The sequence below is a fragment of the Panthera uncia genome, chromosome E3 (assembly GCF_023721935.1).
Source record: "Panthera uncia isolate 11264 chromosome E3, Puncia_PCG_1.0, whole genome shotgun sequence".
Lineage (NCBI taxonomy): Eukaryota > Metazoa > Chordata > Mammalia > Carnivora > Felidae > Panthera > Panthera uncia.
In genome coordinates this window covers 7,479,256-7,494,038 of record NC_064815.1, presented here as the reverse complement: position 1 = coordinate 7,494,038, position 14,783 = coordinate 7,479,256, and the positions used below count along the sequence as shown (strand labels likewise).

The 14,783-nt window shown below is 49.3% G+C and overlaps 1 protein-coding gene and 2 long non-coding RNA genes across 5 annotated transcripts in view; 2 read left to right on the top strand and 1 right to left on the bottom strand.

Annotated features, from left to right (window-relative positions):
• LOC125927921 (uncharacterized) overlaps positions 1-9,386 on the top strand; it is a 23,820-nt gene extending 14,434 nt beyond the window's left edge. Inside the window, exon 3 of one of the 2 annotated variants that reach the window (XR_007459502.1) lies at positions 9,103-9,386. This is a non-coding gene — a long non-coding RNA (uncharacterized LOC125927921). Of the gene's footprint in view, positions 1-7,969; positions 8,283-9,102 lie in introns of those variants that run through there. The other variant, XR_007459503.1, reaches the window with a different exon arrangement.
• ABCC1 (ATP binding cassette subfamily C member 1) overlaps positions 1-14,783 on the bottom strand; it is a 99,925-nt gene that overhangs the window by 46,231 nt on the left and 38,911 nt on the right. For both annotated transcript variants that reach the window (XM_049638313.1, XM_049638314.1), the window contains exons 11-14: positions 14,428-14,631; positions 5,871-6,017; positions 3,446-3,533; positions 476-551 (exon numbers count right to left, since the gene is read on the bottom strand). In XM_049638313.1, the coding sequence (XP_049494270.1) occupies positions 476-551; positions 3,446-3,533; positions 5,871-6,017; positions 14,428-14,631 (515 nt within the window). The remainder of the gene's footprint in view (positions 1-475; positions 552-3,445; positions 3,534-5,870; positions 6,018-14,427; positions 14,632-14,783) is intronic.
• On the top strand, positions 9,435-12,174 carry LOC125927920 (uncharacterized). Its single transcript, XR_007459501.1, has 3 exons — positions 9,435-9,540; positions 9,953-10,106; positions 12,088-12,174. It is a non-coding gene; the product is annotated as an uncharacterized LOC125927920 (long non-coding RNA).

Sequence of the window (14,783 nt, the reverse complement as noted above, 5' to 3'; positions counted from 1 at the left end):
TGAGGGGCACATGACCCAACCTGGACCAATAAGAGCCAGCTGGGTCTCCCACCGAAGTAAGAGGCACAATGGGAGCTGACGGGGGCTATTTCCCATCATGAGTGGGGAGGCAGCTTGAGAAGGAAGCAGCACACAGGGAAACCAAACAAAGACAAGATGGAGAGAATCCTGATGGCACAGAGTCCCTGGATCATGCTGTACCTGACAGTGGCTCTGAGTTATGCAAGCCAAAAACTGTTGCCTAAACCCATCTGTGCATGGTTTCTGTCTTTTACAATCCAAGGGAACCCTCTGTGCCAGCACACTCTCATCTGCTCCTTCCTGCAGCCCTAACAGGTAGGACTAGACCTATTTCCCCGACGGGTAAATTGAGGCTCAGAAAGGCACAGTGGCTTATTCAGGGTCAAAGAGCTAGAGTGTGGCTGGAATCCACATTTGACCAGAGCCTCCTGGCTCCCTCCACGTCCTGGCTTACCCATTCAGCGTTGGAGGGTCACTCCTGGCCCATGTGAACGTGGCATTCTTCACGGTGATGCTGTTTGTGCCCCCACCTGAAAAGCACCAGACACAACAGGTCAGGCACAGATGAAGCCTGGGGACTGAGCACGAGCAGGAGGCTCTCTCTCTTTTTTTTTTTTTTCTCTTATCTTTTTTTAAGTTCAATGGCAGGTGCTAGAAACTTGCACTAGACATTATCTGGTTACATTAGCTCTGGTTTCTAAAGAACCCCAACCAGACCCACAAAGCAGAAGGAACCACAACAGGGCTCTGCCTTGAAGGTTACACCATCCAGATGCCCATCTCGCACAGGGTGGGGGGAGCCCCTGGGGGTTTACTCATAGCTCTGAGGTCCCCGTCCCCCCATCTTGGGAAGATCGGGCAGCTCTGGCTGGGGACGCTGAGCAGAAGCCAGGGTCAACAGGGAACAAGCACTGCTCTCCATCAGGTGGGCCTGGCCCTTGGCCCTCACCACCCCTAGGCCCTTGCTTTCTGTTCAAAGTGGGGTCCTTGGCCCAGAGCTACTAGATTGCAGGGTGGCCTCCTAATGCACCTCCCTGGATCCCTTCTCCCGCCACCCCTGCTCCCATCGCAGCAGGTCCAACTTCCTGAAACAGCAGGCACATGAACTGTGAAAAAGCAGGCTGTGCAACAGGAGGTGGGGTATCACAGGGTGGATGGGGGAGGGAAGAGCGGTAAGACAAAGTCCGCATCCTGTGGATAATGGCTCCTTGGGATTCTAAGCTCCCAGCACCTCTTCCTTTACTTTCTCTCCCCTTCTCTCCCTTTTATACTTTATGCCTCCTTACTTAAAAAAAAAAAAAATTTTTTTTTGACCCTTCATTATGAGCCTCCGTAAAACCACCTAGAGATAAGATGGGCGTGTTTTCAAGCTGTCAAATAAAGAAGTAAATTCCCCCACACAGAGAAGAAACAAAAGCCCATTGCAAGAGGAAGTTACTGGTTAACCTAACCTAACAAGCCCGGTCCCCAGGCCTCCCTGTCCCGTCCCGTCCAGGTATAACACAGACCAAGGAGGAAACTGGAAGGTGCTATTTAAGGAATTTAAAGAAAAGCCACTTGAGTCAGACAAGCTAGAAAACCACCAGACCCGGCCGGGAGTGGCCAAAGTGGCCCCATCTGGCACCCAGGGAGTGTGGATAAACATCTCAATAAGTCAAGCAGCCTAGGAGACTGTCATTAGGGTGGAAAGGGGGTGCTGAGGCCCGGACCACACGAGGAAGCCTGGGGTTTTCCAGAGGCCTAGGGGTTTTTCCAACAGGACACTTGCAGGTAATTGTGAGCAATTTTACTACTCTGAAACCTCCATGGGCTGTCCCAAATTTCAGGCCTGCGTTAGGCAGAGAAATGTGACCAGGAGTAGATGGCACCGTAACATTTACGGGGGGGGGGGGGGGGGGGGGCGAGGTCCTCAGGATGGGAAGAGGGGAGGGGGGAGACTAGGTCCTCAGGATGGCAGAAACTGGTAACCACAGGCCAGGAATGTTGAGAAGAAGATTCCAGCATCCGGTGAGCAGTGGTTCTTAACCAGGGCAACTTTGCCCCCCAAGGGATATAATGCCTAGAGGCAATTTTGGTTGTCAAAACTGGGGTGGATGCTACTGGCATCTAGTGGGTGGAGGCCCGGGATGCCCCTCAGCACCCTATAAAGCAGAGGACACCCCCCCCCCCGCCACCCACAGCAAAGGACCATCTGGCCTTGACTGGCAGCAGTGCCGAGGCTGGGGAACCTGGCCGTAGACGGCTGAGTTGGAAATGTCCCAGATCGCTCCTCTCTTACGCTAGGGACGTAACGGCCACCACAACCACTGGGTCAGCAGGCACCGGGCTAAGCGTTGCACACACCACCGAAGACATCTGAATGCCTACTTGGTGCCAGGCACTACTTGTACCTTACAACCAACGTCTACACACATTCATGCCTCGGACAGTATTTATTGGGCTCCCGAGCCCGACTGTTTGAGTCCAATCCCTGCGTGGCCATGTCCTAGCTGGAGAGCCTTGAGCCAGTTACTTAACTTCTCTGTGCCTCATTTTCCTCATCTGTCGACTAGGACCGATAATAATGAGATAGACCACATAGAGCTGTGCTGCTTGGTGCATAGTAGGTGCTCAATAAAGCTCAGTGAGGGAGACACTGTCCAGTGGACTGGAGCACAGATTCCACTGGCCGGCTGTGGGTGCAAATTCTGACTCTACTTCTTACTAGCTGTGTGAGCAGGTCACTTAGGCCAGTTTCCTCATCTGTAAAATGGGGGTTTCCACAGCTCCTCTGTGTGATGTGTGAGCAGCGGGTGGGGTAGTGTCTGCACGTCCTTAGAGCAGAAAGTGCATGACAGGAGTGTCACTTAAGTGAAAACAGTCACTGCTGGTAATGCTATGAATATTTATTATTAAGTGCTTAGAGATATAGCCATGAGTAAGATCCCCACTCAGGGGGATTGATGAGGAAAGGATAAATTACTAAGCTACAAAAAAAAAAAAAAAAAAAAACCCCAAAAAACAACAAAACCCAATCAACAATAAAAATCCACGTTAACACCCTGCTAGAGAAAGGCACCTTCATCCTCATGACCCATATGGGGAAACTGAGACTCAGAACAGTGAAGTGACCTGCCGAAGGACAAGAGCTAGAAGGTTGGAGCTGGTCTCCCAACATCTGTCCTTGGTTTGCCCGCCCATCTGCCCAGAACAGAATCAAGATCTGAGCCCTGGATCCTGTCCCTCGGCGGGAGGCCTCACCTCCAGCTGCCTCTCGGTGAGGACACACCAAGGAAACAAGTTGAAGTTCAGCCGCCTGGGCGGTGCAAGATAAGGCCACCCCACTCTGCAGAGCCCCCGCTCCCTGGGGCCTCGCAGACGGGCTTCTGGGCACAGCCAAAGCCAAGGGTAGCCTTCGAGGTACAGAGGAACCAAATGCACACACCGTCTTTCCCAGGCTTCCGCTCGATGCTGTCGGCCTCCAGCTCCTCGTGAGACAGAAAGATCCTGAGGCGTTTGAGGGAGACACTCGCCTAGAGAGAAGGCAATTACAGGGTGCAGTTATTTTTAAAAGCATTTTTGCGAAAACAGACCGAGGCCGACTTTCAGTGGTTTCCTCTGGGTGTGGAGGGGCCCACATCCTCCCTCATTTCTGGAGGCTCTGCGTTTCCTACAAGAGCGGGACTTAGAATAAAAAACAGAACAGGTTTTGGTTCTTGTTTGTTTTCCTTTAAAAGCCCACGACCCGTATTAAAAAAGAGGGTAGGGGGACTGTCCCAGATGACAAGGGACTTGTAGAAACAATGACCAAAGGCAGTGGTCCCGTGTAAGGGTTAAAAACTTGCTACCAGTGGGGGCACCTGGGTGGCTCAGTCGGTTAAGCGTCCGACTTCAGCTCACGTCATGATCTCACAGTCCGTGGGTTTGAGACCCGTCTAAGACTCTATGCTGACAGCTCAGGGCCTGCAGCCTGCTCCAGATTCTGCATCTCCCTCTCTCTCTGTCCCTCCTCCACTCGCACTCTGTCTCTCTCTCAAAAGTAGATAAAGATTAAAAAAAATAATAATTAAAAAATTAAAAAAACTTGCTACCAGTGGATAACTAAGTCCCTGAGATACAATGCAGAGTGACCACAGTCAACAACACTGTTTATGAACTTCAAGTTGGCATCTTATTGGTTGCCACCAGAAAAAGGAAACGAAAATTATGTGATGTGACAGAGGTGTTAGGTAACATGCCAGAGGTAACGCCATTGCAATACGCCAGCATATGAAATCAACACGCTGTGTGTACCTTGAATTTAAGCAACGGTACTTATCAACTCTATCTCACTAAAGATAAGTTGAAAAAAAAAAAAAAAGCAGAAGAAATTTATGCTGAAGCATTTATGGGTGAAATGTCAAGAGGTCTGGGATTTGCTTTGAAATTCTTCAGGGGCACCTGGCTGGTTAAGTCTGTGAAGCATGCGACTCTTGATCTCAGGGCTGTGAGTTCAAGCCCTGAGTTGGGTGTAGAGCTTACTTAAAAATAAAATCTTAGGGGTGCCTGGGTGGCTCAGTCGGTTAAGCGTCCAACTTCAGCTCAGGTCACGATCTCACGGTCCGTGAGTTCAAGCCCCGAGTCGGGCTCTGGGCTGATGGCTCAGAGCCTGGAGCCTGCTTCCGATTCTGTGTCTCCCTCTCTCTCTGCCCCTCCCTTGTTCATGCTCTGTCTCAAAAATAAAATAAACGTTAAAAAAAAAATTTTTTTAAATAAAATCTTAGAAAAATAAATACATAAATACATAAATACATAAATAAATAAATAAGTTTCTTCAGCAGAGAAAGAAAGGAAGGAAGTGGGGCAGGAGAGGAGACAAGAAGATTTAGACGAACCAAGTGTGGCAAAATGTTGAATCTGGGGGAGTGCTACACACAGTTCATTATTATTATACTGTTCTCTCCCTACCTGTGTGTACGTCTGAATTTATTCATAATAAAAGGGGGTTTTATTTGCTGGCTTATTTTTTTTTTTTTAAGTTTATTTATTTATTGGAAGAGAGGGAGAAAGCACAAGTGGGGGAAGGGCAAAGAGAGAGAGAGGGAGGGAGAGAATCTCAAGGAGGCTCCACATGGCCAGCACGGAGCCCAACACAGGGCTTTAACCCACGAACTATGAGATCATGACCTGAGTCGAAGTCAGATGCTTACCCGACTGAGCCACCCAGAAGCCCCCATTTCGTTATTTTATTTTTTTTAATAAAGCATACCAACAGAGCTCTACAACCCAATCTTAAGGCTGATCTGTGGCTGAAAATGGGGTTTTCAACATGAACGCGTTCAATGCTGGTGAGAAAAACACGAAAAATACTACCGGCAGGAAAGTGGTGGGAGCGTCACAGAGCGACTAAGTGGCCGGTTTCCTCTCTTTACAGGGTCACTGTGTGGACCTTATTAACTCTGGGTGGGTCTGGGTTGGGGTTTTTCCAATGGTGGGTCAAGGCCCATCACTGGGTTGTGAAATCAATTTAGTAAGTCGAGACGTGCATTCTTTGAAAAAGCAGGTGAAGATAGGGCAGGGTGGAACAGACCAGATCAGAACAGGATAAAATATTTCAGAATCTTACAGAGCACCTGGCTGCATTCAATATTTGCTTTGTATGCTCAAATGTGAGTTCCTTGCCAAGAGGTAAAACGGATTCCTTTCTTTGGGCTATGAGCAAAACAGCACGAAAGCCCCCCGTGGGGGCCTCATCAAGCCAACCGGGCACGGTGGGACGGGTCACACAGAGGGAGTGGTACAGAGGGGGATTTGCATCATTTCCCCTCCTGCTTCATGTCCCCAGAGAATCCCTCCCTGACCCCCCACCCCCACCCCAGCCTCGCCTGTACCTGCACGATGCTGCTGATGACCATGGGGAGAATATTCAGGGGAAACCGGAGGATGTTGAACAAGGCCAAGGACACGAAAGCTTTCTGGGCATCCAGGATGTTGTTCTTGTCGACAGTCACGTAGACGGCAAATGTAGACAGGGCCACCTGCAAACAGAGCGTCCTTTACTGACTTGTGTCCCCTGGGCAGTGTGGTCAGACTTGCCCCGTGACAGGCCGCCAGACGCAGGTGAAAACGCCTAAGACGGTGTCTAGAACACGGCAAGCACTCAGTAAACACTCAAAGAACTAGATAAGTGAGTGACCAGGAGCTGGAAGTCCTGGCCTCTGTACCAACCTTCTCCAAAGCACACCGTAAAGATATTCAGAGAATTCCTCAGTAGTGGAATCCCACCTCTGGGCCGTTGCCCTTGCAACCTTCTCTGCTGGAAACGACCTTCCATCCAGACAGTGGCCTGGCTCCTCCCGCTGACCCTCGGAGAGGCCACCCCACCCCCCTCTGCCTGAAACAACCCTGTGACTGCACCTACTGTACCTCCCGCATATCACAGCACCTACTGCTACCTTTTACTGCAGGACTGTAGGTATTTGTTGTCAGTCTCTTGCACTACAACATAAACTCCACCAAGTCAGGCGTGTGCTTTGTACAGGGCAGCATTCTCGGTACCTAGGACAATCCCCAGGCAGGATACCTCCTCTCGCCATGCCTCACATGCCTGATCCGTGAAATGGGTGTGGAGGCGACAGGGAATGCCACTATTTCAAGTTCCTTCCAGCTCACAGAATTTATGATTTTATATCCCCGGGAAAGGAACATTTAAAAAAAAAGGGGGGAGGGGAGGGATCAGGGCACCTGGGTGGCTCAGTGGACTGAGCATCCGACTTCGGCTCAGGTCATGATCTTGAGGTTCGAGCCCCACGTCAGGTTCTGTGCTGTCAGCGTGGAGCCCACTTTGGATCCTCTGTTCCTCTCTCTCTCTGCCCGTTCCCTGCCTGCGCTCTCTCAAAACTAAGTAAAACATTAAAAAAAAAAAAAAAAAAAAGAGGGGCACCTGGGTGGCTCAGTCAGTTAAGTGTCCAACTTTGGCTCAGGTCATGATCTCATGGTTCATGGGTTTGAGCCCCATGTCGGGCTCTGTGCTGACGACTCAGAGCCTGGAGCCTGCTTTGGATTCTGTGTCTCCCTCTCTCTCTGCCCCTCCCCTGCTCACCCTTTGTCTCTCTCCCTCTCTCTCAAAAATAAATATATAAAAAAAAAAAATAAAAAACAAAAGGGAAAACAAAAATAATGGCCAAAGGTACCACTTTTCCCAGAAGTCAGACTTGCATTAAGCCCTGGGGTGCCTCCTGGGATTTTACTACCCAGGCTGCAGGCCGACCAGGATGGGGGTTCAGTTGTCTGAGACAGCAGCACATTACCTCCCTGACCAGGAGAAAGGGAGGATGCCCTCAATAATCCAGGGCCGGGCTGCTCAGCTGGGGAGGGAGGCATGAGATCACCAGGGGGATTTCTGTGCCTCTCCCTTTACTGCTGGCGACACAGAATTGCCAGGTGTTGCCGGGCGAGGCCAATAAGAGGTGTCCCACAAGATCACCCAGGACACGCTATCAGAAGCAATCTGGACAACCCTGGACCCCGACAGACGGACACAAGTCCCTGCCCCCCACATCAGCCCCAGGATCACAGAGCCATTAAAGGCTTTCCCTGTGGGAAATAAACTGCCCAGGCCTCTGCTTTCCTAAGCTCAGAGCAGGCTGCCGGGAGCCAGGATGTCTGAGTTTGAGCCCTGTCCCTGGTGCGGCAGTGGTCCAGGGCATTTTCAGGGTGTCTGCTGCCCCATTTCTTTGCTACTACTGGAGGGTAACACAGCTTAAAAATGAAAACCAACAGCTTTGCCGGGAATCAGCTGTGTGACCCTGTGTCACCTCCCTACTCCAAGCAAGCCTCTGCTTTCCTATCTACAAAATAAGGGAATCTGGCTCCACGTGCACAGGGCTGCTGGCCGCGACAAAGCAGGCATTTAAGCAAAGTGCTTAGCACACTGCCCGGGACACGGTAAAACGCAATATATGGCAGCTGTTTTTATTTCTGGTTACAGGACCCAGTCCAAACTCCTTGGTCCACTCTTCCGAAGAATCTATTCACCGGGCCCCAAGGGCAAGGCACTGCAAAGGAGAGCTGGAGCTGGTTGCTGTTCTGGCTCTGAGACATCAACAAGCTACATGACGCACTAGCCTCTCAGCTGAAGACACTCTCACTCAAAATGCCCGATAGATCCACACAAAGGAACAGTATTCAGCCATAAAAAGGAATGAAGTGCTGACACGTGCTACAATATGGATGACCCGTGAAGACACGATGCTACATCAAAGAGAAGCCAGAACGAGCATCAAAGACCGTGTCTTATGTGATTCCAGGGATAGGAAACGTCCACAAGAGGCAAACTACAGAGACAGAAAGGAGATGAGTGGGGCGCCTGGGTGGCTCAGTGGGTCAGGCGTCCAACTCTAGATTTTGGCTCAGGTCATGATCCCACGGTTCGGGGGTTCGAGCCCCATGTTCAGCTCCACACTGGCAGCACGGAGCCTGCTTGGGATTCTTTCTCTCCCTCTCTCTGACCCTTCTCTGCTTGTTTTCTCTTTCTCAAAATAGATAAATAAACATTAAAAAAAAAAAAAAAGTAGGTTAACGTGTGGTAGGTAGAGCTGGAAGAGTAGGGAGGGACTATCAGTGACTACAGGGTTCCCTTCTGGGCTGTTAGAAATGTTCTGGAACTAGACAGTGCTGATGGTTGCACAACCTCGTGAACATATTAAACACCACTGGGTTGTATGCTTTAACACAGTGAATTATATTTCAGCAAAAACAAACAAACAAACAAAAAAAACTAAGAACAAAAAAACCACCTCCTAAAGTCAGTCTGCTTTACTTAGTGGAGAAGCCAAGTCTTGACTCAGGCCCCAGGGCTTGTCTGGTTTGTAAAATCCTTTCCCTGTAACTTGCCTGACCTCCTCTCCTATCCTCCGTGGCCTCCGTGACTATTCCCTCTATGGGGTGGGCACAGTCCTGCCACAGGGCCTTTGCATGTGCTTTTCCCTCTCCTTGGTGGGGGCCCTCACTTCCACCGGGCCTTTACTCAAGCGTCACCTCCTCAGTGAGGTGCTCAACCACCCTTTTTAAAACCACAAGCCCTCCCTACTGCTCTGTCTCGCATCTTTTTCTTTTCCGTAGCCCCACGGATTAGCGTGCTATATGGTGTATTTACTATCCGCACGAAGACAGGGAGCAACCACATGTGGCCCATCAGTTCCACAGCCCTGGCTTCTCCAGGAAGTGGAGTTCATTCTTCCTCAACGACTAATTGAGCACCTGCTGTGTACCGGCACTGTGTGGCGAGGGGCGAGGCAGGCTGGGCGTTCCTGAGACTCACAGTCTGGGGGAAGCAGGTGTCAACGGAGTCCTCTCCAGCAGCGGGGTATCTGGACGTGTGCGGAGGCGAGTGAGGTCAGCGCAAAGACTGGGGCTGTAGGCGAGCTGGGGGCTGGAGTGTGCCACAGCCTTGTAATGGGTGAAAGTCAAGGAGGTGAGGAGTTTTCTGCAAGCAATGAAGAACAAGGGTGCCGCTCCAAGAGCTAAGAGTGCCTCCACATTGAGAAATGCAGCTCACAGGTGAGCCCATCTACTCCAGCCCAACTCCTCTTGTGTGTGTGGACCTGTGTTCTTTTTGTCTGCCCAGCATCCATTCCTGCTTCTGGTTACAATACTGCAATTTTTTTTTGGGAAACAAAATTTCTCCGAGTATCAGGACGTGACTTTGGCCATAAATGAACTGCCCGAAAGAAAACCCCATGGAGAATGCAGAGCTGAGAGACAGAGAGGGGGTCATTCCCTTTGAAATACCTAGATCCAGCCATTCCTGAAACCCCAGTCATGGTCAAAACCAGCACTTTCCTATACTTTTCAATTTTGTGACTTCAAAATCCCACTTTTTTTTTTTTTAACTTTAGTCAGTTGGAGTTAGGTTTCTGCCAATTGAAAAATAGTTCCTAACATGGCTTATTCAAATCTTTTACTCATTCAGGTTTTCCTCCACATTACATTTAATGAATGTGTACCACGTGCCCAGAGATACAAGCAGGAGGAAACAAAAAAAGGATAAGGTCCATGGATGATCTGATCAGCAGAGAATAATTGCCATATGGAATGATAATCGTCCTAACGAAGGGAGATACAGGGTAAGTAGAAGGCGAAAAGCTCATAAATCTTCTAAGACAGAAAATGCTAAATATTGATGGCTGCCTGGGGCTACTATTTTAGCAAAGTGCATTAAGCGTACATGATAGATGCCAGGCTCTGCATTTCAGAAAAACAGGCCCATTAATCCCGCCACAATGTCAGCCCTGCTCCTGTCTGACCTCCCTAGGCCTCTGTCTTCCATCAACCCTACTGGGGGGTAAACACCTCATCATTCTTGAAGCACAGGAATTCGCCAGTGGAAAGAATAGGCCAACACCTTCCAAGAGAACCAAACGCTACATATTTCATCCTAATGTAGTCAGAGGCTTAGGTGTCTGGGCTGGGGCCACGGTCCCCAAGTGACACCCAGGCTCATCGGTTTCATGCCCAGCAACTTAATGGACTCCGCCTCTGGAAGCCCGCTGCCCCTGCCTTTCCCCATCCCCACTCCCCCGTAGTGAGTGGCAAATTCACGGTCCAGAAAAGCCAGTCCCCCTCTTAAGCATCTCCTGGGCCATGGCTTTCTGGCGGAGGCTAGGGCAGGAGACGTAAAGTGAAAAGTCAGTACATACAGGGGACAAGCTAGAAAGAATACACTGGGTCAGAGGACCTGAGGACCAGAGGACCAGAACCAAGGGTCATGGGAAAAGGCTTCCCCAGCCGAAGTCTAACCAAACCCACAGATTAAAAAAACCCTGTCACTTACTCCCCCTGGCTGCAGATCTTTACCTATTAGAAAAAAAACAAAAAGTACAATTCAAAACGCCTTGGATTTCTTTATGATTTGCCATCACTTGTAAGAAAGCAAAGTAAATAAAAGAGATGCATAGGTTTAATTACATTTATTATGTATAGTCACTGCTATGCTGATTTATGCACAGGCTTTCTGTGCACTCAAAAAAAAAAAAAAAAAAAGAAGCTGAGTGACTAGGGCTGAAGAGGAAAAAGGCTGTGCCTTTCCTTGCAGACCAGCAGTTCTCAACTGGAGGGATACCTGACAAAGTCTGGAGACACCTGTGATGGTCACATTGCACAGAGCCTGACGCTATCTCACAAACTGTGAGATCATGGCCTGAGCTGAACCCAAGAGTTGGACGCTTAACTGACTGAGCCACCCAGGGGTCCCACGTCCAACTCTTGATTTTGGCTCAGTCATGATGTCGTGGTTCGAGCTGACAGCGCAGAGCCTGCTTGGGATTTTGTCTCCCTCCCTCTCTGCCCCTCCTCTGCTTGCATTCTTTTTCTCTCTCTCTCAAAATAGGCAAAACCAAAATTAAAAAAAAAATGAGTATCACCTGTGCAAAGGAGAATATTTAATAGTTACAAACACACAGAAACTATTTAACAGTTTAAAGGAAAAATAATCAAAAGCACACCCTCTATAACCACCATCCAGTCTTTGAATACTTTTTACTTCTAAAAACCAAAGAAAGCTGTCAGAGACCTGGAGAAAGTTAGGGAGACCGAGTGTTCTGAAAGAATGAGCTGGCAGAACCTTCTAGCCCAGAAGGCTGGCGCACGTGAGCCAGAAAGGATCGAACAGAACTTGGAGTCCCAGAACAGCTAAAAGATGTCACTTCGTGTGCCAACTGTAGTCAGCTGACAGCAATCACCTGGCGGGCCGCCTGGGAGAGAACCCCATGACTGGCTGGGGATGTCCAGGGTGGGCATGGGAGCGGGGGGCAAGCAGGGGCCCACACGTGACAAGCCCTGTGGCCTAACCCCTTCGTGTTTCTTTTGCAAAAACCCAGAGGCAAGGAGGTAGACTGACCGGCCTCAGGGCACACCGTGAGCTGGCAGTAAAATTCAGCAGGCATCCAGACTCCAAGCCAGGGTTCCACACCTGTTTTTGTCTGGCCCACGCGCTTAAACCATTTTACACGATTCATTTTTTTTTTAAATATCAAAATAATAGTATTTTATGACCCAGGAAGATGACATGAAATTCAAATCTCAGGGTCTATAAATACATTTTTACAGGAACACAGCCACGTCCGTTTATGGAGGTATTATGCACGGCCACGCTGGCAGACGACAAGAGTTGGGGCAGACGCTGGATGGCTCAGAATGTCTACAACGTTCACGAACTGCTCCTTTGCAGAAAAGGTTTGCTCACTTCTGCTTTTTGCCAGCGTTTCTCAAACTTCAACGTGTGTACCCACCACCTGGGTGCGGGGCGGAGGTGTTCAGTAAATTCAGATCCTGTTTTAGGCCGGTCTGCAGTAGGGCCTGAGTCTCCATGTCTAATAAGCGACTTGGCGATGCTGATGCTACTGGGCCTCGACCACACTGTCAACAGTGGGCATCTACTCCACTCCTCAAAGTGTGGACCCCAACCAAGGGCAATCGGTAACGCCAGGGAACCCGTCAGCAATGCAAATACTCACGCCCCACCCAGACCTACTGGATCTTGTTTCAACAAGCCTCCCAGGTGATTCTGATGTGGGCTCGAGTTGGATCCTCACTGCTTTCCACCCCACTGCCTCCTGGGCGAGTTCAGACTCTGGGAGACATGAAGTCGAGCCTGATGAAAAACCCAGCGTCAGAAGGAACACACTTTGACACACCCTGAAAATGCAAGACTTTCCTTAAACATTCCACCTGTGACTCGAATGAAGCTGATAATACTGTAATAGAAAAGCTTCCCATTTATGAAAACGTGTGACTACAGTTCACAGAAACCTCCCGTAAGAATATATATTCGCCAACAGGGCTGAGAAATAACAGTCATTATTAGGACAGCATTAAGATAATCATGATATAATTAAAAATATAAAGACACAAAAAAAATGAACCCGGGGGCATGATTCTTAACTATATATTTTTTAAGTTTATTTATTTTGAGAGAGACAGAGACAGTGTGAGTGGGGGAGAGGCAGAGAGAGAGGGAGAAAGAATCCCAAGCAGGCTCTGCACTGTCAGCACAGAGCCCGACGTGGGACTCGAACTCATGAACCGTGAGATCATGACCTGAGCCGAAGTCGGACGCTCAACCGACTGAGCCACCCAGGTGCCCCTATTCTTAACTATTCGTAACAGTGCACTGTGCCTAAGGGGTTTCCACAGCCCATCTTTATATGGTCTCGTGGTCTAGGGGTAGAAACTTTGTCTCTAAACTTTCAAAGTTGGCCAGCCAGGGAAAGACCCATTAAAGGATTAAAGACTTGCATATCGGAACATTCAATGCAACACGGATCATAATAGCAAAGAACAGGGACTATCCTAAAAAGTCAGCAATAAGAGATCGCTTAAGTCCACTCTGGCACATTCATGCACTGAACATCCACGCTTCATTAAAACAGACGAAGCAGGGCGCCTGGGTGGCTCCGTCGGTTACGCGTCCGACTCTCGATTTCAGCTCAGGTCATGATCGCACAGTACATCAGTTTAAGCCCTGCATCGGGCTCTGTGCTGACGTTGTAGAGCCTGCTTGGGATTCCCACCCCCTCCCTCCCTCCTACTCTGTCCCTCCCCTGTTCATGTGCGCTCTCTCTTCCAAAATAAATAAACAGATGAAGCAGATGTGAATGCACAAAATGGTCATATCTCAAAGTACAAAAGAGGTATAGAACACTAAGTATGTATGACTCTATTTGAATATATTAAAAATATTTTTTTTTTTTACCAACTACATCCACAAATATTTCTTTTCTAAAAAGATACATGAAACTGTCGCTTTGGAGGAAAGGGACAGATGGAAGGGAAGACAATATATTTTCATCTTCGGACTTTCTGAATCGTTTCACCTGTTGTTGTTTTTACAGTGAATGACCAGTATGTGTCGAGCACCTACTATGCACGATTGTATGCACTGAGGGTGTAGCAATAAACAGAGAAGACACAGTCCCTACCTTCCCAGAGCTGACATTCTAGTGGAGACAGACAGACAGTAAACAAGGACATTGTGCAATGCGTCTGGCTCTGCCACCTCCACGGTTTGTGACCAGCCGGCAAGAGATCAGAAGCTGACACTGTAATGTAGCCCAACTGTGGCACCAAGAACACCACTGGGTTCAGCTGGTCTGCTTTCTTAGGAAGACACTCTCAGGGAAGGAAGCAGGGAGCCTGACTGACATTCTGGCACAAATTTCTTATCTCGTGAGCCCAGCAAGCAGTTCCTGAACTGGCTACTTTGGGGTGTCCCTGGGCTGGAAGCTACTGAGTGCTGTTGAATAACATAAATTTGTGGGGAGGGAGCACTTTGTGAAGGGAGTGGGAGGAGAGGGCCCTGCTAACTCGTGACCTTTTAAAAATATGTAGGTTTGCAAACACAACAAAACATAAAGCGAGGGGGGCCGGGATCAGGTTGGCCTCACTCACCAGGAAAGGTGTGCAGACCCAGGTGAAGGTCCCCACGGCTGCCAGGTAGGCCGATTTCTTCAGCACCTTCAGCTCCTCCTGCCTGATGGCCAGCACCTTGTCTTTGAAGGCCAGTTCCCACGCGTACAGCTTTAGCACTTTGATCCCGTTGAGAATCTCATTCATCAGCTTAATCCGATTGTCTTTGCTCTTCATGTGGGCCACCTTTGGAGACAGGAGCAATCAACACCACAGCAAGGGGCTCACTTCTGGCCCTGGCCCCAGGCCATCCCAGAAGGGTGGGGAATCAACCCTGCAATCCTTATGTATGCTACTCTCTTTTACACCAGAGAAAAAACTGCTTTGGATCCCTTCCG